The 24,114-nt window shown below is 39.2% G+C and overlaps 1 protein-coding gene across 4 annotated transcripts in view; it reads right to left on the bottom strand.

Moving 5' to 3' along the window:
• Positions 1-6,245, bottom strand: part of LOC124625795 (phosphorylase b kinase gamma catalytic chain, skeletal muscle/heart isoform) — a 137,489-nt gene extending 131,244 nt beyond the window's left edge. Inside the window, exons 1-3 of one of the 4 annotated variants that reach the window (XM_047149244.1) lie at positions 6,170-6,225; positions 5,910-6,007; positions 5,624-5,799 (exon numbers count right to left, since the gene is read on the bottom strand). In XM_047149244.1, the coding sequence (XP_047005200.1) occupies positions 5,624-5,799; positions 5,910-6,001 (268 nt within the window). In that variant the 5' untranslated portion in view covers positions 6,002-6,007; positions 6,170-6,225. Of the gene's footprint in view, positions 1-5,623; positions 5,800-5,909 lie in introns of all 4 variants that reach the window. The other 3 variants (XM_047149245.1, XM_047149243.1, XM_047149246.1) reach the window with 3 other exon arrangements.
• Between the last annotated feature and the right edge of the window lie 17,869 nt (positions 6,246-24,114).

The raw sequence follows: 24,114 nt of genomic DNA, 5'->3' as shown, positions 1-24,114 counted from the left end.
CGGCCTCCCGCATGCCCACTATACGCCCTCGCTCAAAGTCCGTCAACTGCACATACGGTTCACGTCCACGCTGTCGCGGCATGCTACCAGTGTTAAAGACTGCGATGGAGCTCCGTATGCCACGGCAAACTGGCTGACACTGACGGCGGCGGTGCACAAATGCTGCGCAGCTAGCGCCATTCGGCGGCCAACACCGCGGTTCCTGGTGTGTCCGCTGTGCCGTGCGTGCGATCATTGCTTGTACAGCCCTCTCGCAGTGTCCGGAGCAAGTATGGTGGGTCTGACACACCGGTGTCAATGTGTTCTTTTTTCCATTTCCAGGAGTGTATATTTAAGTGTCAGGAAGTTTCTTCTGGAAGATTTGTATGGAGTGTAGCCATGTATGGAAGTGAAACTGGATGATAAATAGTTTATACAAGAGGAGAATAGAGAATAGAGCCTCGGTCCGGCACACAGTGAAAATCTCATTCTGGAAACAGTAACATTTATAAATTCATACAATACCTCAATACCTTAAGTGATAAACATTACAGCTTTGTGTGGCACAGAACAGAGTGAAGTATTCAAGTGCCTACCCCATGATATATAGCATTTAACAGACAATAAAATCAACTTCCAATACAGAAATAATATTTGCTTGACGGCGACTTCCATTCCACAGAATAATTTCCATTGTGCGCTAGTTTGGTGTGCACTAATGAACTGTCATATTTTTCACTGAGAAAGTGTACTATTTGTAAAACTCTTTCCACATCATAGCAAGAGGTCAAAATTGTGATGTACATAACATGCAAATTACTATCTATCTATACTGTACATCTACATTTGTAACAGTCATTTATAAAATGTATGAGCCATATTTCATATATAATGGAGTAATGTGTGGATTATTACATTAGGATACACACCTGAATTAACATTAATGAAGTGCACTTAAATACAGCTCTACATGTGTGTATTCTGGTGTAGGAAAACAGCTTATATAGGCCTACTTGGTTTTACACACTTAGCATTTACAATGCCTGTAATGAAAATGGATATAATGAACCTCTTTTCGTGTAATAGGAAAATATAAGCAAGCTGACCTGTATGTCTACAGTATATATGGGACATTTGTGTTCTAGATAAACTCTGAGCTATAATCAGTTTTCACAATGCTACTGAAAGGTACATGTTGGGTGCAAATGAACTTACGAGCTCATGAGGAAACAAGCAGAGCTACATTCAAGCTGTAATATGTACTACTATAAAACCTTCATCCTATATTCCTTATGGGAATATATACCTATCTGATGTTGACTGACAATATGAAGGAAAATAAGTTTCATTACAAGAAGTGTAATGTATTATGTTAACTGATGATTCAGTTCTCATTACTTAGCTACTACTTGGAACCAATAGTAGCACACAGTGTAGCACTGATACGGAGTGACTACACTTTTTAAAATCTGTAATAGCTTACTAATATGGAGGGAGGGGGGAAAAAAAGAAAAAAAAAGTTCCTAGGTTATTGGCATAAAGACTGATAACAATAGGCTCTCAGCATACTATATTTTATTATCTTCGCATCAGCCTATAAACAGAAATCAGCTGTGCAATCATCAGTATGTAGAGTACATCTACACAAGAAGGTAGAACCTGATAATGACAGTTCTGATTGAAGTATTTGCCAATACATCAACTTTTAACACATGAAAACAAAAACGTACAATATCTATAAGCAAAGTATATTTGTGTGAAGTTTTCTGTAACAAGTATCAGCTGTACAGCACATTCTGGATGCTGGAAAAGTTTCGTTATTACAGTGTATAAGCATACATATACTGTAAAAGTGAGTGATGTGGTACCAATCGACCATCACAAAGGAAGCAAGCAGGTGGCTATTAACAACAAAGGCTGTTGCAGTAAGCACAAAATTAAATTCTGGATCCAAATCAACATATAAACAATACTCGTGGAATGCATTAAAGCATGTTCCATCTTCTCATCACAGAGCCAACACCCAGAATTATGCTCCGAAATAGCTATGTAATCTCTTGTACACCATCGGAAGATGAACATGAAAAAGTTCAAAAACTGGTTCGTGGAATAAATAACAGATTCAAAAAAGTGTCACAGTTTTCTGTATTTACATTGCTTTAGAGCTAACACAACATAAATGTATTGACTACATGATGTATTTTACTGCTGATGGTAGGTCATAGTGCACAAATGTATTATATTTGAGTGTTTCAGTTATGTAGGAACACCATAAAAAAATCACAACACAGTAAGAACACTGCCATTATGCTGTTATACATGATTTTACATGAAAATGTATCAATGTGTTCTAATACTTTTTGTGATCATAGTTTTGATTGTTTAACAGTTATTGTAGCTCATGTGTCCTCAAAAATATTTTATCAGCAGCTCTTGGCAGAGTTGACGTATGACTTCTCAAGTTATTATAAGCTATGAGGTATCGCCCACACAAAATACACTGTTCAATCAAGATTGAGGTTAATTTTCATCCCCAAATTTATGCAATTTGATTCTGTTTGTATTTTCTAATTCTTAGTCATATCTATTTTTAAAATTTGTGCAATGGAAAAATTCTTAATACAGACATCTAATGTTTCACAAACTATGTTTGAAGCTCAGTCATTATTATGTCTATGATATAGCTTGAATGCCTTGAAAATAACTTCTTGTAAATATAAATGAGTCACATTAAATTTATGAACGCACTTTAATTCCCTTCTCATTGAATTAAGGTATGATTTTCTAATTTCTTGCTAAAACTCTTAAACCCCAATAGTTTCTAACATAATCTATTAGGAATTATGCACATCTCATGCAGAATGAAATATTCATTCTGCAATTATTGAAGATAATGAATAAGTGCCTCATTCCCTATCACCCATAACATATCTTAAACAGAACAGATTATAAACAGGGCAAGTCTTCATTGCTTAATGTATCACATTTATATTTTACAATAACTTAGATTTTCACCATTAACTTTCATTCTTGAAACTTCTACACTTATATTATGACTGACTGCTTAACAGCATGTTGGCCCACTTTTGAAACATAATACAGCAGCAATTTGGCATGGCACGGATTCGACAAGTCCTTTGTAACTTTCCAGAGGAATGTGGCATGTGATGTCCATATTAAAGTCAAGTTATTCCATTAAATTATGGCAAATTTGTGGGTATGGAGCTGGTGCCCAATAGCATTCCATTGTGTCCATATGAGGTGAATTTGGTGGCCGAGCCATCAACATGAGTACTCCATCATGCTTCTCAAACCACTGAATCACAATTCTGGCCTCGTGGCATGAACAATTATCCTGCTGGAAGATGAAATTACCACTGGGGAAGATATCAAGCATGAAGGAATGCAGGCAGTCTGCAGTGATAATCATGTAATTGCAGTTGTCATGGTGCTTTCTATTCCTACCAAAGGTCTATTTACCTAGATGACAGCAATTCTGGACATAACGATCTGCCTGGTGGTAACAAGAAATTCAAACAATCGAAAATCCAGAAGTGAATAATGACAATATTATGAAAAGGATTGACAGCTACTCACCATATGGTGGACACGAGTTGCAGACAGGCGCCACAAAAAGATTAGCTTGCTATACACCTGAGCTTTTGGCCAAAAGGCCTTCTTCTAAAGTAGAAAACACACACACACACACACACACACACACACACACACACACACACACACAATTTCCAAGACACTCATTCCCAAACCATGGGCCACAGCAGTCTGGCTCTTCTCAATGTTGCTTAAATCAGTGGGTTTCCTCACCTATGGCTTGTACTGCTCTACAAGGATTCCCCATTTGTATCTACTCTGGCTCATATACAATTACCCTTCCCATGTCACATGACCATAAAGTCCCTGGTAGATGACATTCAATATCATAATGTTTACGCTTATCAGCGTATAATGAAAAGTTCAAGTTAGTACAAATAATGTTTTTTGTTTATGTTCTATCACCATCATCATCTGCATATGTGACAGTTTTCACTTTAAGAGAGGCTGAGAAACTTAAAATCAGTTATTAAGGAAAAATATCCTTTGAAATTAAAAATATGTTGTCTTTTTGTTACTATAGTTGACGACTTTGTGAGTAGTCTAGTGAAACAACCGATGTGGAACTGGAATCCGGTATAGACTAAACTACATGTCACAATGCAATGGTGCAAGTCTACTGTGGCAAGAGTGCACACTAATGAAGCAATAAAGGAAATGATTCTTACGTTCAAAGATATAAAACTGAAGAGGACACCCTTTATCGGCATAGTGCACAAACTACCTGATTAAAAACATTTTGTTGAGAACACTAAAAGAACATACAGTATATTTGTCAACATTTTCACTGTGTGGCTATTCAGATTAATCAATGGAAGAGAGAGTTTATAAATGAGTCCTCAATCAAATTTGGCACTTTATCCATATATGTCCATCTTGATTGCAAATTACTATGTAATTCACAATTACCAGTGTTTGACTTATTACCACCATCAGATTGTCAGGAGGATTGTGATGCAAGCAGCAACATCACATAAATTGTACACAAAGGTACACAAGCAATTGCACCACTTAAATGAAGCCTTTGATACCACATCCCCAACTCACAACTAAAATGTCACCTCTTACCCTAATCAAGCCCCCATCTACAATACAGACAAGTACATCACAACAACTAATATTTTGTATTCTCATTTGTTAACTTTGTCGACTCACAACCAAATTGTATTGACCTATACATCGGGCTCCACTAGAGATCAGTCTGTCTCCAGAATCTATATTCCAAAAAAGAATAAACAAACAAAGATTGTTAGTGTTCTGTTCTCTTCCTGTTTGTGTGTGTATGATGTCATAAGCCACATTATCATTATGTCAAAAGGGGTGAAACCAACATACAGTACCGCTAGGTTCAGTTGACCTGACATTTAGTATCTTGAGTGTTATTAAGTGAACTTTTAATTATGAGTCCAATGGCATTGTACAGAAACTTATTATCACTTACAAATACACATTTTTGCTTGGGCTCTGAGACCTGCTAGTTTTCAAAACTGGGGAAAGTCTCAAGACTCTTGTCAGCGAGTTCTTTTTCTCCAGCCACAGCAAGCTAATATTTATGAAGGAACTTGAAATTAGTGAAATAGAAGCCACTGTGCTGTATTCAGTGTTGTGTTATATTAAATGATACAGCAATTCCTTATACATTGTGGGGATGGCATAGAACTCTTACTCTGAAATGCATGTAAAAGCATGAGGGGAAGGCAGAAAGTATTCTGCCCATGCACTAGATGAATGGTGTGTAGGATGTATTCTGGGGCATCAAGGAATCAACAGTTTGGTAGTGGAGTAAGAAATTGCAGAGGGAGACTAAGGCTGGAATATAGTAAGCACATTTACAAGGATTAAGTTGCAGAAGTTGTGCAGAGATGAAGAGATTTGCATTGGATGGAATGGTGTGGAGAGCTGCAGCAAAATGGAATGAAGACTAAAGCAAAACACGTTTCGCACTTGTAACACTTTAAGAGTAAAGCTATAACGTCAAGTTGCTACTGCCTATTTATCTCTAGCATGCAAAGAGGGCGAAGTCTGGTCATACTGATATATGGATGTCCAGAAACCATTCTTAAAATGTGTATTTCTTCCAATGTAGCTTCCAGCATAGTTTTTCCATCTGCTCCATCATGCGAATCACTGCTAAGGTCGATTATTTTCGCCGCATATTCAATGCCAGTTTCCTTTTCTATGCATCTTCTGACTGTAGAACTGATGCCTCTATAAGATAAACATCACAGGACTTAGGTTCCACATTATGATACTAATCTCAAGATCTGTTGCTCTTCTGTCACAACAAAAAACGCTACATAAATTAATAAGCTGCTTACTTTCCAAGAATTTCTTTTGGTTCGTATTTCGCGTAAAAACCTTTCGCAGCATCTTTGTCAGGAAGGAGATCGTCTATCTCTTCCTTCGCCATTTCTGTCTACGAATTAGTTTCACACGTCAAACCACAAAAATTCGGGACGTCGACAAACATAAAACATCACTTACACGTCGAATAAATATCAGCTGATTTTATAACACAACAATACAAAGATAATTATCCACTACAAACATCGGGAAAATGGCATACTACTATCATTACCGCACAAACGTTTGGTTTCTCTTAACTATCACCTCTCGTCACAAGACATAAATAACCACAGGTCAAACTTAACGCTAGTATTCATCCAAAGCTCTCATGACCACAGATACAACACCTCACAGTTCGCGATAGTCGATTGAGGAGTAATGTGCCGAAGCGCAAACACATTATTGACGGTTGCTATGTCTGTGTTTATACAGTGTAATGTGAAGATACAGATTTCGTATAAACACACAGTGATGTATCCATGCCTCGACGGGCTAAAATGACTACATAATACTTGTCCTTCTCCTGCGCAGAAATCACGTAATGTGCGGGGGTTATGGAGCTTCGTGACATATGGAGGTTTGGGTTGGCCCTCGAGGGGGATCCGATAGCCCAAGTTATTGCTCGTGATAAGCGGGAAATCCGGATTCGAATCCCAGTCCGGCACGAGTTTTCATGTATTACAAGCAGCTTTCGTCAGTCCGGATTCGCCAAATGCTGGTCATTGGGGCTCAATGTGGAGCAATTATCATCTCTTATGACAATTCTACCCTAGTCAGTGAGATATCATTTCGAAAATATGTCTGGAGACGCCCCGGACAGCAGTTGGTTTTAACCTGGTTGTCCCCAACCATACGACCCTACAGCAAGGAAATGATGCTCTGGGGTGGCATATCTTTTCGCAGCAGGATCCGTTTGGTTGGCACAGCAGCACATCGACAATACTTTACACCCTGTTTTATTGCCCTTCATGGCAAGTCATCCTGAGCTTACATTTCAGCAAGAAAATGCCCTCCCGCACACTGTGAGAGTTTCTATTGCTTGTCTTCATGCTTGCAAAACCCTACCTTGGCCAGCAAGGTCGCCGGATCTCTCCCCAATTGAGAACATTTGGAACATTATGGGCAGGGCTTCCAACTATCTCGGGATTTTGACAGTCTATCACGTCATTTGGCCGGAATGTGGCATGATATCCCTCAATAGGACGTCCAATAACTCTTATCAATCAATGTCGAACTGAATAACTGCTTGCACAAGGGGCAGAAGTGAGCCAACACGTTATTGAGTTGCTCAATTTGTAAACCTCTTTCTCTTGAATAAATGACCAATTTTTTAGAGACAGTAATCATTTGTTTGTCTGTAGATGTACATCAGATCTACTGATTTCCATTACATTTGCGTAATTCATTCGTGGCTTTTTTTTTCTTTTTTTCCCCCTTACATTGCACTGTGAAAATAATAAACTCTTCTAGGACACACAGCATAGCCTTCACAAGGGAATGTCAACGCTTACAGCACAGCAGTGCTGGGCTTAATTATCAAAATTAGGCTGAGACTTGAGGTCAGAGAAAGTGCGACACTGACACTCTGTGATCTCAATGAGGTATTTGACTGCATGTCACACAAGATACTGATAATAAGCTAAAGTGTTATGGTACTGGAGGTGTTGTTCTGGCAGCTCTTCAATCTTATCTTGAAAACTGAAACAGATAGTATCATTCTATGAATAAATATCTTCAAGAACAAAAATTGGAGCATGATGTACCCTAGGGTACCTTTATAGGTCCTCTCCTGTTTCTAATTTATGGCAATAATACAGGATGTAACAGCATGTTACTGTTTGCTGATGACACCATTATTTTTAACAAAGGAAAAAACTGCTGCACAAGTTCCTTGTAAAGCAGCAACAGATATGCTCTTTGAAAGCGTCAAAGAGTGCTTCATCAAAAATAAAATGAAAATGAATGAAGAAAAATACATCATCTGATATGCAGCCTCAGTGATGTTGGATGCCAGGATATTGTGGAGGCGGTTAAGCTGCTGGGCATCATGACTCAGAGCAAACTATAACTTCTGAAGAGACTAAAGGGCATATTAACTGATCTGTACTTTATAACAGTGTATTATGCAGTATTTCGTAGCCACATTGATTATGGCCTGTTGTTAGGGGGGTGCTCTTCAGGTTGCAAGGACTTGTCAATGCTACAGAAAAAATGGTATCAGTGTCTCACATCAAGCAAAAGACTGGAGCACTGCAAGGATGTATGCACTTAGATAGTAATATTGGCCATTTTTAGCCAGTTATGTGGGGTTATGTCTCATCAGTGAAAAAGAAAACCTAGAGGCTTTCTGTGTGAGGCAAGAAATACATAATTATGACACACAAAAGAAGAAGAACATTGAGATACCAATCTGTTGAGTGTCTGGAACACAAGATAGTTTTCCAGTGGTTACTCTAAATATGTTTGACACACTGCATTGAGGAACACAATGTCTGCCACCAGGATTACTCAAAAGGAAAACTGCACAGAACTTAAAGCAACATTCATTGTGCTCTACTGAAGAATTTTTCAACACTGACCAAACTGATTAGACAAAATAATGTTGTTTTCATCTATTATGTATATGTCCTTATTGTGAACAATTTTCTTATATATATTATATGAAAAATTGTGAAACCTCATATGTGTGTAATCTTGATGCAGTCTGTCCAGTCATGACTAGTAAATGACACAGTTCTAGTAATAAAGAAATAATAATGAAGCAGAGAAACATCAGCTACCAAATCACAATGCAGACAAAAGTGTCCATTGAGTTAGGTTAGGTTAGGTTAGTGTTTAACGTCCCGTCGACAACGAGGTCATTAGAGACGGAGCGCAAGCTCCGGTTAGGGAAGGATTGGGAAGGAAATCGGCCGTGCCCTTTCAAAGGAACCATCCCGGCATTTGCCTGAAACGATTTAGGGAAATCACGGAAAACCTAAATCAGGATGGCTGGAGAAAACAGGAGCACTACACACCGGAAGCAGCTACTAGGGTAGCAGAGTACGTGTGGGGCGAAACGATAAAATACCTGACGACTTACCAGAGAGGACATTATCATCGTTGATAAAGAACGTCCGTCCTCAGAGACCAAAAACAGGAAAAGTCAACATAATATTGGTAAACTGCAGGGAGTATCCAGGGCAAGGTTCCTGAATTAGTATCTCTTATTGAAGGAAATAGTGCGCATATAGTATTAGGAACGGAAAGTTGGTTAAAACCGGAAGTGAACAGTAACGAAATCCTAGACACAGAATGGAATATATACCGCAAGGATAGGATAAACGCCAATGGTGGAGGAGTATTTATAGCAGTAAAGAAATTCAATAATATCCAGTGAAGTTATTAGCGAATGCGAATGTGAAATAATCTGGGTTAAGTTAAGTATCAAAGGTGGGTCAGATATGATAGTCGGATGCTTCTATAGACCACCTGCATCAGCAACCGTAGTAGTTGAGCGCCTCAGAGAGAACCTGCAGAACGTCGTGAAGAAGTTTCGTGATCATACTATTGTAATAGGGGGGAGACTTCAAATCTACCAGGTATAGAATGGGATAGTCCCACACAATCAGAACTGGAGCCAGGGACAGAGACTCTTGTGACATTATCCTGACTGCCTTGTCCGAGATATTACTTCGAGCAGATAGTTAGAGAACCAACTCGTGAAGCTAACGTTTTAGACCTCATAGCAACAAATAGACCGGAACTTTTCGACTCCGTGAATGTAGAAGAGGGTATCAGTGATCATAAGTCAGTGGTTGCATCAATGACTACAAGTGTAATAAGAAATGCAAGAAGGAAGGAAAATATATTTGCTTAACAAGAGTGATAGGGCACAAATCGCAGAATATCAGAGTGACCACCATCAAACGTTCATTTCTGAGGAAGAGGATGTGGAACAAAATGGAAAAAATTCAGAAACATCGTCCAGTACGCCTTAGATAAGTTCGTACCGACTAAGGTCCAAAGCGAGGGGAAAGATCCACCGTGGTATAACAATCATGTACGAAAGGTACTACGGAAACAAAGAAAGCTTCATCATAGGTTTAAGAGTAGTCGAATCATAGCTGATAGGATGAAAAGCTGAACGAAGCGAAAAAGAGCGTAAAGAGAGCAATGAGAGAAGCATTCAACGAATTCGAACATAAAAACATTGGCAAACAATCTAAACAAGAACCCTAAAAAGTTTTGGTCATATGTAAAATCGGTAAGCGGATCTAAATCCCCTATTCAGTCACTCGTTGACCACGATGGCACCGAAACAGAGGACGACCGAAGAAAGGCAGAAGAATACTGAATTCAGTGTTCCGAAACTGTTTCACTGCGGAAAATCGTAACACGGTCCCTGACTTCAGCCGTCGCACGGACGCCAAAATGGAAAATATTGAAATAAACGATATCGGAATTGAAAAACAACTGCTATCACTTAGTAGCGGAAAAGCATCCGGACCAGACGAGATACCCTTAAGATTCTACAGTGATTATGCTAAAGAACTTGCCCCCTTTCTATCAGCAATTTATCGTAGATCGCTGGAAGAACGTAAAGTACCTAGCGACTGGAAGAAAGCGCAGGTCGTTCCCATTTTCAAGAAGGGTCATAAATCAGATGCGAATAATTATAGGCCCTATTTCGCTTACGTCAATCTGTTGTAGAATAATGGAACATGTTTTGTGTTCTCGTATTATGACGTTCTTAGATAATACAAATCTCCTTCATCATAACCAACATGGATTCCGCAAACAGAGATCATGTGAAACTCAGCTCGCCCTATTTGCCCAAGAAATTCACAGTGCCGTAGACACTGGCGAGCAGATTGATGCCGTATTCCTGGACTTCAGGAAGGCATTTGATACGGTTCCGCACTTACGTTTAGTGAAAAAAAATACGAGCTTACGGAATATCGGACCAGGTTTGTGATTGGATTCAGGATTTTCCTAGAAGAAAGAACACAACATGTCATTCTTAACGGTTCAAAATCTGCAGATGTAGAGGTAATTTCGGGAGTACCGCAGGGAAGCGTGATAGGACCTTTATTGTTTACAATATACATAAATGACTTAGTTGACAACATCGGTAGCTCCGTGAGGCTATTTGCAGATGACACGGTTGTCTACAAGAAAGTAGCAACATCAGAAGACTCGTACGTACTCCAGGAGGACCTGCAGAGGATTAATGCATGGTGCGACAGCTGGCAGCTTTCCCCTAAACGTAGATAAATGTAATATAATGCGCATACATAGGGGCAGAAATCCATTCCAGTACGATTATGCCATAGGTGGTAAATCATTGGAAGCGGTAACGACTGTAAAATACTTAGGAGTTACTATCCGGAGCGCTCTGAAGTGGAATGATCACATAAAACAAATAGTGGGAAAAGCAGAGCGCCAGGTGGTGAGGATTCATAGGAAGAATTCTAAGAAAATGTGACTCATCGACGAAAGAAGTAGCTTACAAAACGCTTGTTCGTCCGATTCTTGAGTATTGCTCATCAGTATGGGACCCTTACCAGGTTGGATTAATAGAAGAGATAGACATGATCCAGCGAAAAGCAGCGCGATTCGTCATGGGGACATTTAGTCAGCGCGGAGAGCGTTACGGAGATGCTGAACAAGCTACAGTGGCGGACACTTCAAGAAAGGCGTTACGCAATACGGAGAGGTTTATTATCGAAATTACGAGAGAGCACATTCCGGGAAGAGATGGGCAACATATTACTACCGCCCACATATATCTCGCGTAATGATCACAACGAAAAGATCCGAGAAATTAGAGCAAATACGGAGACTTACAAGCAGTCGTTCTTCCACGCACAATTCGTGAATGGAACAGGGAAGGGGGATCAGATAGTGGTACAATAAGTACCCTCCGCCACACACCGTAAGGTGGCTCGCGGAGTGCAGATGTAGATGAACCGTCGTCCTCCCGAATGCGGAGTCCAGTCCATTGAGTGATTGTGACAGGTAGTCTCTGAGAAGGGACTGTGATGAAAATAAGAGGATGACCAGAATGAGATATTCACTCTGCAGCGGAGTGTGCGCTGATAAGAAACTTCCTGGCAGATTAAAACTGTGTGCCCGACTGAGACTCGAACTCGGGATCTCTGCCTTTCGCGGGCAAGTGCTCTACCATCTGAGCTATCGAAGCATGACTCACACCCGGTACTCACAGCTTTACTTCTGCCAGTATCTCGTCTCCTACCTTCCAAACTTTACAGAAGCTCTCCTGAAGAGTGAAAATCTCATTCTGGAAACATCTCCCAGGCTGTAGCTAAGCCATGTCTCCGCAATATCCTTTATTTCAGGAGTGCTAGTTCTGCAACTTTCTCAGGAGAGGCTTCTGTAAGTTTGGAAGGTAGGAGATGAGATACTGGCAGAAGTAAAGCTGTGAGTACTGGGCGTGAGTCGTGCTTCGGTAGCTCAGATGGTAGAGCACTTGCCCACGAAAAGGCAAAGGTCCCGAGTTCGAGTCTCGGTCGGCCACACAGTTTTAATCTGCCAGGAGTTTCATATAAGAGGGTGACAGTTGCAAAAGTTTTTTACACAACTGAATGTCATACTAGTGAACCCTGTCAGTGCCAAAACATCATGAAGGGAACTCCATAAGCACGGAACTGCTGAGTGAACTGTAATTTCAAAACCACTCATCAGTCATGCAAATGTTTGTAACAGGAAAATGTGGTGCCCAATGATAAAACCTACAGTATAGAGCAGTGAGAAGGATGTATTTGGTGGGGTGAATCTTACTGCTCATTGTTTTGAACTTTTGACCAAGTTATGTCCCAACAGTGAAGCATAGTAGGGGTCTGGTGAGATTTGGGCAGCATGTGATGGTATTCCATGAGCTCCATGGACACACTGCTAAGTTGTATTACTTCCAAGGATTATGTGTAAGTTTTCTCTGATCACATCCATTCCATAGTACAATGTCTATTCTTGAATGGTAATGCTGGGATCAGAGAGAACACAGCTATTCACAGCTCATATCGTTCAGGTCCTAGTTTATTTATTTTTATTTATTTATTTATTTATTCATCCATGGAACAATAAATATTGTATGGATGTCGTCAGTTTACAACCACATGAGCACACATTTACATTTACAATGAAACAGGTGTCTCATATTTTGTGTAGTTTTTATAAATAGTCATACACAAATTTATAATTACATAATATTTGGTGATAATGTCATATGTTACATCTACGTTTAAATATTCTTTTACAGTATAACAACTTTTACTTACTAAAAAGGTTTTTTAAGCTTTTGTCTGAAAGTGAGGGGCTCATTTATTTCTTTAATTTCTTGTGGTAATTTGTTATACAGTTTTATCCCATTGTAAAAATACTTTTTTGCGTCTTTGCCTTGTTCTTTCTATCTAGATGGAGGTGGTGACAAGCTCTTGTTTCATGGTCATGTTATTAGGCTGTTTGTGTTGTACATGTTGAGATTTTTCTTAATGAACATTATGTTCTGAAAGATATACTCACAAGAAACAGTTAGAACTCCTAGCTTTCTAAATAATTCTAGACAGTAGGCCCTGTTGTTGCTGTTTGTTATTATCCTTATGGCTCTTTTTTGTACTTTGAACACAGTTTGTATGTTACTGGCACTTGTTCCCCAAAACATGATCCCATAGCTGAGAACTGAGTGTAGATATCCGTAATATGGTATTTTAAGACAGGTATTATTGCATACCGGTTGCAAGGATTCTAAGAGCATAGCATGCTGTGGATAATTTCTTTGCCAAAATGTTGACATGGTTTGTCCATTTCAGTTGGCTGTCTACATTCATCCCTAAGAATTTGGTACTTGTTACACATTCTAATTCATTATTATTAACTTTTATTCTAGTGGCATTGTGTTTTTTGTTCAATTGGAAGTTAATATAGTTAGTTTTCTTTACATTCAGGGTTACTTTATTTTTTAATGACCAGTTGTGGACATCATTGAGAGCCTCGTTTGCTCTTTCTGACAGTTGTGTTGGATTTTCACCTGTTATTACTATGTTGCTGTCATCAGCAAAAAGTATTTTTTCGCCATGTCTGATACTTTGTGGGAAGTCGTTAATGTATATAAGAAACAATATTGGGCCTAATACACTTCCCTGTGGGACGCCTATATTCGCATTTTCTGGGTCAGACAGGTGTTTTATAAGGGGAATTGTTTGAAACTTGTGATATCTCAACTCGTTGAACTCTGTTTTCCAAGTATGATTTGAACCACTTCTTTGTCACACCTCTTATTCCTATTTGCCCTAATTTATGAAGTAAGATTTTTTGTGGTCAACTGTATCAAAGGCCTTGGACAAGTCTAAAAAGATACCACTTACATTTTCACCTTTGTCCAGTGCTTCTAAAATTACTTTAGTGAACTGTGCTATAACATATTGTGTGCCTTTTCCGGGGCCTAAAACCAAACTGGTGATTGGAAAGAAGATTATATTTTATTCAGGTAATTTAGCAGTCTCTTTTTGACTAGTATTTCTATTATTTTAGAAATGATAGACAGTATAGAGATCGGCTTGTAGTTCTCTACATTTTTCCACATCTCTGTTTTTAAGGATAGGTATAACTTTTGCTTGTTTTAGGTACTCCGGAAAGTATCCAGATTCGAAAGCGTCATTAATTATGTCTGTTAATGGGCCCTTTATGGAGTCTATACAATCTTTAATTACTCAGACTGGGATTTCATCAAGTCCTACTGAAGTTTTTATTTTTTAGTTGGTGTACTACTAGTGCCACTTCCCTTTCTGTGGTTGGCAAGAGCACCATTGAGTTTGTTGGCTGGTTCTGAGTAGGTAAATCATACGTATCTGGAAATTTCTGCTGTAATTATTTTTGCAATACTACTGAAATATGAGTTTACAAAATCAGCTAATTTTTTAGGGTTACCTACTGGTACGTATTTGTTTTTAATATGTGAATTGAGGTCCCTTATTAGCAGAGTTAGATGTTTCCTGTTTGATGATGTTCCAGGCTGCTTTGCTCTTGTTTTCAGCTTCAAGTAATATTTTGTTGTTTGAAAGTTTTTTTTTTTGCAGCTAGCAACACCTTTCTGTATATTTTCCTGTACTTTTTGTAGAATTGCAGAACTTCTGGGTTAAGTTGATTATTTTTTATGGAGTTGAGATATCTAAGAGTTTCTGAGGATTTTTTGATACCTGTAGTCACCCACTGATTTCTCTTTGTAGTTTTAATTTGATAAAGAGTTTTGGGAAACATCTCTTCAAATCTGAGTTTAAAAATTCACATGAACTTGATAAATTTCTGATTTGCATTGGTTTCTGCATAGACTTCCCTCCAATCTTCATATTCTAGCTGGGATTTTAAACTGATACAGGGCTGATTTGGAAAGCATTCTTTTGTATGTACAAAGTTTTGTGAGCATGAAGACGAACTGTTGCATCTTTCCTGGCCAACACAGTCACTATATCTCAATATTATTGAGCCTTTGCAGTCTACTTTGAAGAGAAGGGTGTGTGGTTTCTACCGACCTCCATCATGTCATCTCACGATGACTGGAAAATGTTTAAATGCCAACAGATTTCCTACACTGTGTTAGATATGGTAATTTGTTTTTGTGTTTCAGCATTTTTGCTTAGTTGCATGTATGGCTGGCGTCATAAAATTTCTGCTGTTGCATGGTTTGCTTGCTGCCTGTGTTTGAAGTTGATGAAGTCGTCTAGAGTTCCTCCTTCTAGGACCAGGAAGTTGTCACTGAGATAAGGTTTGAAGATCAATCTGGAGAAGTTTCTGGTCCAAGCAATCTAGGTTGGCCTTGTGTTACTGTTTGTTCTACTGTTAGCCTCTTTGATTGTGTGTTCATGAGACTAGCATGTGGGGTGTAGTTATTCCCTTCATTGGGTGTTCTGGAATTGTTTTTTGTGTTGTAGGCAGACAGACCCAGCAGGTTTTGGTTTTGGTGATATTAATGGGGGTAGTGTATTGTAGAGGAGTCTACTTTTATGTCTGACTGTTTTTCTTATAAGGATATGGGTCATAGGGATTTTTGGCATTTGACTGTTAGTCATAGTGTAGAAATTATGGATTATTCAACAGGGGCTTACATTAACACTATACGGGCTTTTGTGCGTGTGTGTGTGGGAGGAGTGTGGCAGGGAGGGGCGGGGGAGGGGGGGGGGTGTTAAACCTGTGAAAGAGATGAGGAAGTGACACATTTTGGCTCTGCAAACTCATCTTGGTGAGCATTGTTGGAGGAAAAATGTGCCTAACAATTATTACCATTTTAAATGTTTTATGAAATTGGTGGGTATAGGCCAAAGACAGTTAGTTAATTTTGTGGGAGTGGGGTAGGGGAGGGAGGAAAGGATTGTGTTGCCTGTGGTTTGGGATCTTATGATAGGAAGAAGTTTTTCTGGGAGGGGGGGGGGGGGGGGGGGAAATTAGGTTTGTGTGTTTGAGTTTTGTTTAGTGGTTTATGGGCATTTGTGGTTGAATAGTGTTTATGGGGTATGGTTTGGGTGGTGTGGGTCTTTGGAATGCTTGTTTTGTTGTGTGTGTGTGTGTGTGTGTGTGTGTGTGTGTGTGTGTGTGTGTGAGAGAGAGAGAGAGAGAGAGAGAGAGAGAGAGAGAGAGAGAGAGATATGTTTTTTGTCATTCTTCTAGTGTAATTTGTTTTTAGAAGTAATTTTTTTTGAAATGAGGGTTTTGTAATTTATTTTCGATCAGTTTGGCATCGTTTTGAGGATATTTATAGATTTATGTTTGGTTGTGTACTGGAGTGTGGTGTTGTATTGTATTGTATTTATAGGTCCTGTTGTCTACAAAGCAGCTTATGCATAAGTCATTGGACAAGACAGGTTATAAGTATATAGCTGAAAGTCATTCCCAGGCATACTTAGTTAAGGTTACAATAATACACTTTATATAAAAGTATTTATATAAAACACTTCATAAATTTAAATATTCCCTAGTGGAGTAAAAGCAACAATGCTGTAAATATGACTCTGGTGTTGTTAGGTTGTCAGGGATAGTGGTATCATGGTTTCTGGTTGAACTGTGCTGGTTAAGCAAAAGTTGTGGTACCAGTGTTTCTGGCTGTGTGGGGGTGTTCAGTGGTGCTGCCTTTGTTTGAGCTGTATTGGTTGAGTGAATTTTGCGGCTTTGGAGTTTTTGCTTTTTGAATGGGTTGCTGTTTGACCTGTGTAGTATATGTGAAATATTCAATTCCAGTTGTGTATTTTTTTTTACATTTTTTTGTTCATTTGCTTGTCGAGAACTCTGTGTGCATTGTTTTTTGGTTAATATTTGTTCTTATTTTTTTATATTTAGTTTGTCCCTGGCTAAAGCCCACACTTCCCACAGTTCTCCCGTTAACTTCATTTTATTGCTGGAGTGAAATTTTTTCGCATGTTGTATTGTATTGAACTGGGGACCTAGAAACAATGGAGAATCTTCGTCCCCGCTGTAGCCCACAGTGGTACACAACCCCACAATAGGCTACAGCAGTCCACTCACCCCACCACCGCCCTACATCGAACCCAGGGTTATTGTGTGGTTCGGCCCCCAGTGGAACACTCCCCCCCCCCCCCCCCCCCCTCCCTACCCAGAATGTCTCACACCAGATGAGTGTAACCTCAATGTTTAATGTTTGTGTGGTAGAGTATTTATGATGTACGAGTACGTAGAGAAAGTGTTTGCACAACAATCGCCGACATAGTGTAACGGAGGCAGAATAAGGGGAAAAGCCCGCATTCGCCGAGGCAGATGGAAAACTGCCTTAAAAACCATCCACAGACTGGCCGGCACACCAGCCCTTGACACTAATCTGACAGGTGGATTCGTGCCAAGGACTGGCACGCCTCCATGCACGGAAAGCAGTGCATTAGATCGTATGGCTAACCAGGCGAGCATTTCACATGTTTCTTATGTTTGTTCATGGGTATAATGAGTGATCATGTATTCACCAATTGAATAGGCTCAAAACATGGGTAGCCACCATATTGATAATGTCACAGATGAAGGTAGGCAGGTGGGATTGGACCTTTTGGTAATTCCAGTGAGTGCATACATTATTAGCAGTTGATATTCCTTCACAGGTTTGCTTCTGCAAATGCCTCATTCAAAAATGTATCAGCCTTTACATTAATATACATGTGCTGTTCATGGATGAAGCTTCATTTCAATGTGATCAGATTCTAAACTTTCACAATCAGCACATATGGGGTGTTAAGAATTCTCACAAAATTGTGCATTCATGTCATCAACAAAGATTTTCTGTCAATGTTTGGACCGGCATGTTTAGTGGCTATTTGTTATGGTCTCATGTTTTTACACCCAGGCCAAATGCAGAAAATTTATCATGCTTTTTTCAGAATACTCTTCCTAATCTGCTAGAACATGTGCCTTTACATGAACCTCAAAACATGTACTTCATGCACGATGGAGCTTACCCCCCCCCCCCCCCTCCCCCCCCTCCCCCATTTCATTGTTTATCTACATCTACATCCATACTCTGCAAGCCACTTGACAGTATGTGGCAGAGGGTACTTTGAGTACCTCTATTGGTTCTCCCTTCTATTCCAGTCTCGTATTGTTTGTGGAAAGAAAGATCGTCGGTATGCCTCTGTGTGGGATCTAATCTCTCTGATTTTATCCTCATGGTCTCTTCACGAGACATAATACATAGGAAGGAGCAATATACTGCTTGACTCCTTGGTGAAAGTATGTTCTCAAAACTTCAACAAAAGCCCATACCGAGCTTCTGAGTGTCTCTCCTGTAGAGTCTTCTACTGGAGTTTATCTATCATCTCCGTAACACTTTCGCAATTACTAAATGATCCTGTAATGAAGCGTACTGCTCTCTGTTGGATCTTCTCTATCTCTTCTATCAACCCTGGTGAGCAATATTCAAGCAGTGGGGGAACAAGTGTACTGTAACCTCCTTCTTTTGTTTTCGGATTGCACCTCCTTAGGATTCTTCCAATGAATCTCAGTCTGGCATCTCCTTTACCGATGATCAACTTTATATGATCATTCCATTTTAAATCACTCCTAATGCCTACTCCCAGATAATTTATGGAATTAACTGCTTCCAGTTGCTGACCTGCTATATTGTAGCTAAATGATAAAGGATCTTTCTTTCTATGTATTCGCAGCACATTACACTTGTCTACATTGAGATTAAATTGCCATTCCCTGGACCATGCGTCAATTCGCTGCAGATCCTCCTGCATTTCAGTACAATTTTCCATTGTTACAACCTCTCGATATACTACAGCATCATCTGCAAAAAGCCTTAGTGAACTTCCGATGTTATCGACAAGGTCATTATGTATATTGTGAATAGCAATGCTCCTACGGCACTCCCCTGCGGCACACCTAAAATCACTCTTACTTTATTATCTATTGTACTATATATTAGATTTTATTATTAGTTTGATGTACTATATTTCAACGATTTACTTTACCGTATTATGTGCTTAAAATTATTTATGTTATTGAATTATTGGAATGGGATCAGTAATTGTGATATAGAAAACTTAATTCCCATATATGTCATAGCTCGTATATATTTACACTTGACACTGCATCCATACAGAATGAAGTATAACAAAGAACTGACTAAAGTAAAGTTGGAGGCTCAACAGAGCACTTAGATTTCACAGATATTAAGTTTCATGGTCGATATGAACTATCGATGCCACAGAATCAATGTGACTGTTATGTAACATGTATCTAAAACTGTGTGCTATTGTACAATGTAAGCTATATCTTGTATCAAAGATTACTGTTTACCATTTATTACACGGTCTTTGTCATTCAACAGCCACGGCTGGACAGACTGTGTGAAAATTACAATCAAGTAATTTACAATATAATGAATTTCAGAATGACATCTAAATTTTATACAAGTAATGTATATAGACTATGTCATGTTCACTGTGTCCATTTGCTTTCTTCACAGTCAAAGTATTCTTGGACCGAGTATAGTGGGCATTGTTTAAGGCTTTCAGAAATTTGTTTCTTGAAGTTGTCCAGGGCAGGGTCTGCAATTAAACAGGTAGTTTGTTGAACATCCTCACAGCGATCACCGGAAAACTGTCTCTTGTTTTGGACAGTCAGCAGGTTGGTAGATTTATGTCTTCTTTGCTGTGGTTATTATGTTTATGGGTGTTATGCCTCTTGCTGTAGGTGTCTAGGTTTTCCCTTATGTGGATGAGGCATGATAATACATAGTGGCTATAAACAGTCGTTATTCCAAATGTTCTGAATAACAGTCTGTGGTGTTCCTGGCTGCTGCTCGATGTAATAATTCGTACTGCCTTCTTTTGCAGTAGCAGCACACCCTTGCAGCCTACCAAGTGACCCCATCGCTGTAATCCATACAAAATGGGGCTATGGAACAAAGAATAGTAGACAGTTATCAGAAACTGGTCCGTAATCACTTTTTTAAATCTTCGTAGGAGGTATATTACATGAGAGAGTGTGTCCATTCCATGAGAGTTTGTGGTCTATTGCGAAGCCTAACAGTTTCACAGATTCTCCATGATCAGAGTATCTGTTATTTCTAAGGCTGAATATCATATGCAGGGTTTTTTCTTCATTTACTTTCATCTTGTTGGTGATGAACGTTTTTTTAGCATTTTTGAACTGTACATCAGACTTCATGACTGCTTGGACAGAATTTTCCACTTTGGCAATAAGAATGGTGTTGTCTGCAAATTGTAGCGTCTCACCAACTTCACTTAGATCATATACAAAAATGAGAAAGAGGAGTGGGGCTATGACCGAACCGCGTGGCATGCCGTGTTCTACCTTCTGTTCTGGGATGTCGCTCCTTGGATTGACACCATTAGCCTTCTGTTTTCCAAGTAAGACTGAAGTGTAGTTAGGTTTCTACCTCCCACACCATAGCATTTTAGTTTTTTGAGCAAGATCTTGTTGGGGATGCAATTGAAAGCTTTGCTTGGATCGCACAGTGTGAGTGCCACAAACTCTCTCTCTTTGAATGCCTGCATTACTTTTCTTAATAAGTCTAATGCTGCAGTGATACAGGACTTTCCCTTCTGGAACACATGTTGTGCGTCTTTGAAGAGATTGTTTTCTTCAAAGCAAGTTAGTATCTGATCTTTCATGATGCATTCAATCACTTTTGCTAGTACAGGAATGATATTTACCTAAAACTTGACACATTATCTGGGTTTCCTTTTTTGTAAACTGGTACTGTCCTTGCAAGTTTCAAGAAATCTGGGAAAACTCCTGCAGATAGGCAGTTGTTTATAGCTGTTGCTAATGGCTGTGTTGTTTCTCCAGTAATTTTCTTTAGGTCATTACAGGACATCTCATAGATATCTTGACTCTCCAAAGTTTTGTAAGATTTTACTATTTTCACCATGTCATTTACACATACATTCACTGATGAATGGAAACTTAATAAATTAATTGTCCTCAATCTGCTTTCATATGGCAACGTGTGAAAGTAAACCAAATCACAACAATACCTTACTGATTACCTACATTCGATAAAACACACACACAAGCACACAATGATTTAATAAAGAAGTCTGAATATGTGGAGGTGTACTATTATTTGAGCAGAGAACATTTTCCGTATAACCATAAAAAGTTAATATTTTACAGATTGATTCACCCCCATTGACCTTAAACCTAGACACATATCACATCATTCCTCAAAGCAATTTTGACAAATTCTCTTTCTAAAATGACAAAATCTACTTATATTTATCTGTCCTATAAGGATCAGGAGAAAGAAAACTGGCGTTCTACAGATCGGAGCGTGGAATGTCAGATCCCTTAATCGGGCAGGTAGGTTAGAAAATTTAAAAAGGGAAATGGATAGGTTAAAGTGGGAATTAGTGAAGTTCGGTGGCAGGAGGAACAAGACTTCTGGTCAGGTGACTACAGGGTTAGAAACACAAAATCAAATAGGGGTAATGCAGGAGTAGGTTTAATAATGAATAGGAAAGTAGGAATGTGGGTAAGCAACTACAAACAGCATAGTGAATGCATTATAGTGGCCAAGATAGATACAAAGCCCACAACTACTACAGTAGTACAAGTTTATATGCCAACTAGCTCTGCAGATGACGAAGAAATTGAAGAAATGTATGATGAAATAAAAGAAATTGTTCAGATAGTGAAGGGAGATGAAAATTTAATATACATGGGTGACTGGAATTCGAGTGTAGGAAAAGGGAGAGAAGGAAATGTAATAGGTGGATACGGATTGGGGCTAAGAAATGAAAGAGGAAGCCGCCTGGTGGAATTTTGCACAGAGCACAACTTAATCATAGCTAACACTTGGTTCAAGAATCATGAAAGAAGGTTGTATATGTGGAAGAACCCTGGAGATACTAAAAGGTATAAGATAGATTATATAATGGTAAGACAGAGATTTAGGAACCAGGTTTTAAATTGTAAGACATTTCCAGGGGCAGATGTGGACTCTGACCACAATCTATTGGTTATGACCTGTAGATTAAAACTGAAGAAACTGCAAAAAGGTGGGAATTTAAGGAAATGAGACCTGGATAGACTGACTAAACCAGAGGTGGTACAGAGTTTCAGGGAGAGCATAAGGGAACAATTGACAGGAATGGGGGAAAGAAATGCAGTAGAAGACGAATGGGTGGCTCTGAGGGATGAAGTAGTGCAGGCAGCAGAGGATCAAGTAGGTAAAAAGATGAGGGCTAGTAGAAATCCTTGGGTAACACAAGAAATATTGAATTTAATTGATGAAAGGAGAAAATATAAAAATGCAGTAAATGAAGCAGGCAAAAAGGAATACAAACGTCTCAAAAATGAGATCGACAGGAAGTGCAAAATGGCTAAGCAGGGATGGCTAGAGGACAAATGTAAGGATGTAGAGGCTTATCTCACTAGGAGTATGATAGATACTGCCTACAGGAAAATTAAAGAGACCTTTGGAGATAAGAGAACCACTTGTATGAACATCAAGAGCTCAGATGGAAACCCAGCTCTAAGCAAAGAAGGGAAAGCAGAAAGGTGGAAGGAGTATATAGAGGGTCTATACAAGGGCAATGTACTTGAGGACAATATTATGGAAATGGAAGAGGATGCAGACGAAGATGAAATGGGAGATATGATACTGTGTGAAGAGTTTGACAGAGCACTGAAAGACCTGAGTCGAAACAAGGCCCCTGGAGTAGACAACATTCCATTGGAACTACTGACGGCCTTGGGAGAGCCAGTCCTGACAAAACTCTACCATCTGGTGAGCAAGATGTACGAGACAGGTGAAATACCCTCAGACTTCAAGAAGAATGTAATAATTCCAATCCCAAAGAAAGCAGGTGTTGACAGATCTGAAAATTACCGAACATCAGTTAATAAGCCACAGCTGCAAAATACTAACACAAATTCTTTACAGGTGAATGGAAAAACTAGTAGAAGCCGACCTCGGGGAAGATCAGTTTGGATTCCGTAGAAATACTGGAATACGTGAGGCAATACTGACCATACGACTTATCTTAGAAGAAAGATTAAGGAAAGACAGACCTACACTCCTAGCATTTGTAGGCTTAGAGAAAGCTTTTGACAAAGTTGACTGGAATACTCTCTTTCAAATTCTAAAGGTGGCAGGGGTAAAATACAGGGAGCGAAAGGCTATTTACAATTTGTACAGAAACCAGATGGCAGTTATAAGAGTTGAGGGACATGAAAGGGAAGCAGTGGTTGGGAAGGGAGTAAGACAGGGCTGTAGCCTCTCCCCGATGTTATTCAATCTGTATATTGAGCAAGCAGTAAAGGAAACAAAAGAAAAATTTGGAGTAGGTATTAAAATCCATGGAGAAGAAATAAAAACTTTGAGGTTCGCCGATGAAATTGTAATTCTGTCAGAGACAGCAAAGGACTTGGAAGAGCAGTTGAATGGAATGGACAGTGTCTTGAAAGGAGTATATAAGATGAACATAAACAAAAGCAAAATGAGGGTAATGAAATGTAGTCGAATTAAGTCGGGTGATGCTGAGGGAATTATATTAGGAAATGAGACACTTAAAGCAGTAAAGGAGTTTTGCTATTTGGGGAGCAAAATAACTGATGATGGTCAAAGCAGAGAGGATATAAAATGTAGAGTGGCAATGGCAAGAAAAGCGTTTCTGAAGACGAGAAATTTGTTAACATCGAATATAGATT

The sequence above is a fragment of the Schistocerca americana genome, chromosome 8 (assembly GCF_021461395.2).
Source record: "Schistocerca americana isolate TAMUIC-IGC-003095 chromosome 8, iqSchAmer2.1, whole genome shotgun sequence".
Taxonomy (NCBI): domain Eukaryota; kingdom Metazoa; phylum Arthropoda; class Insecta; order Orthoptera; family Acrididae; genus Schistocerca; species Schistocerca americana.
This window is presented reverse-complemented; position numbering and strand designations above follow the sequence as displayed.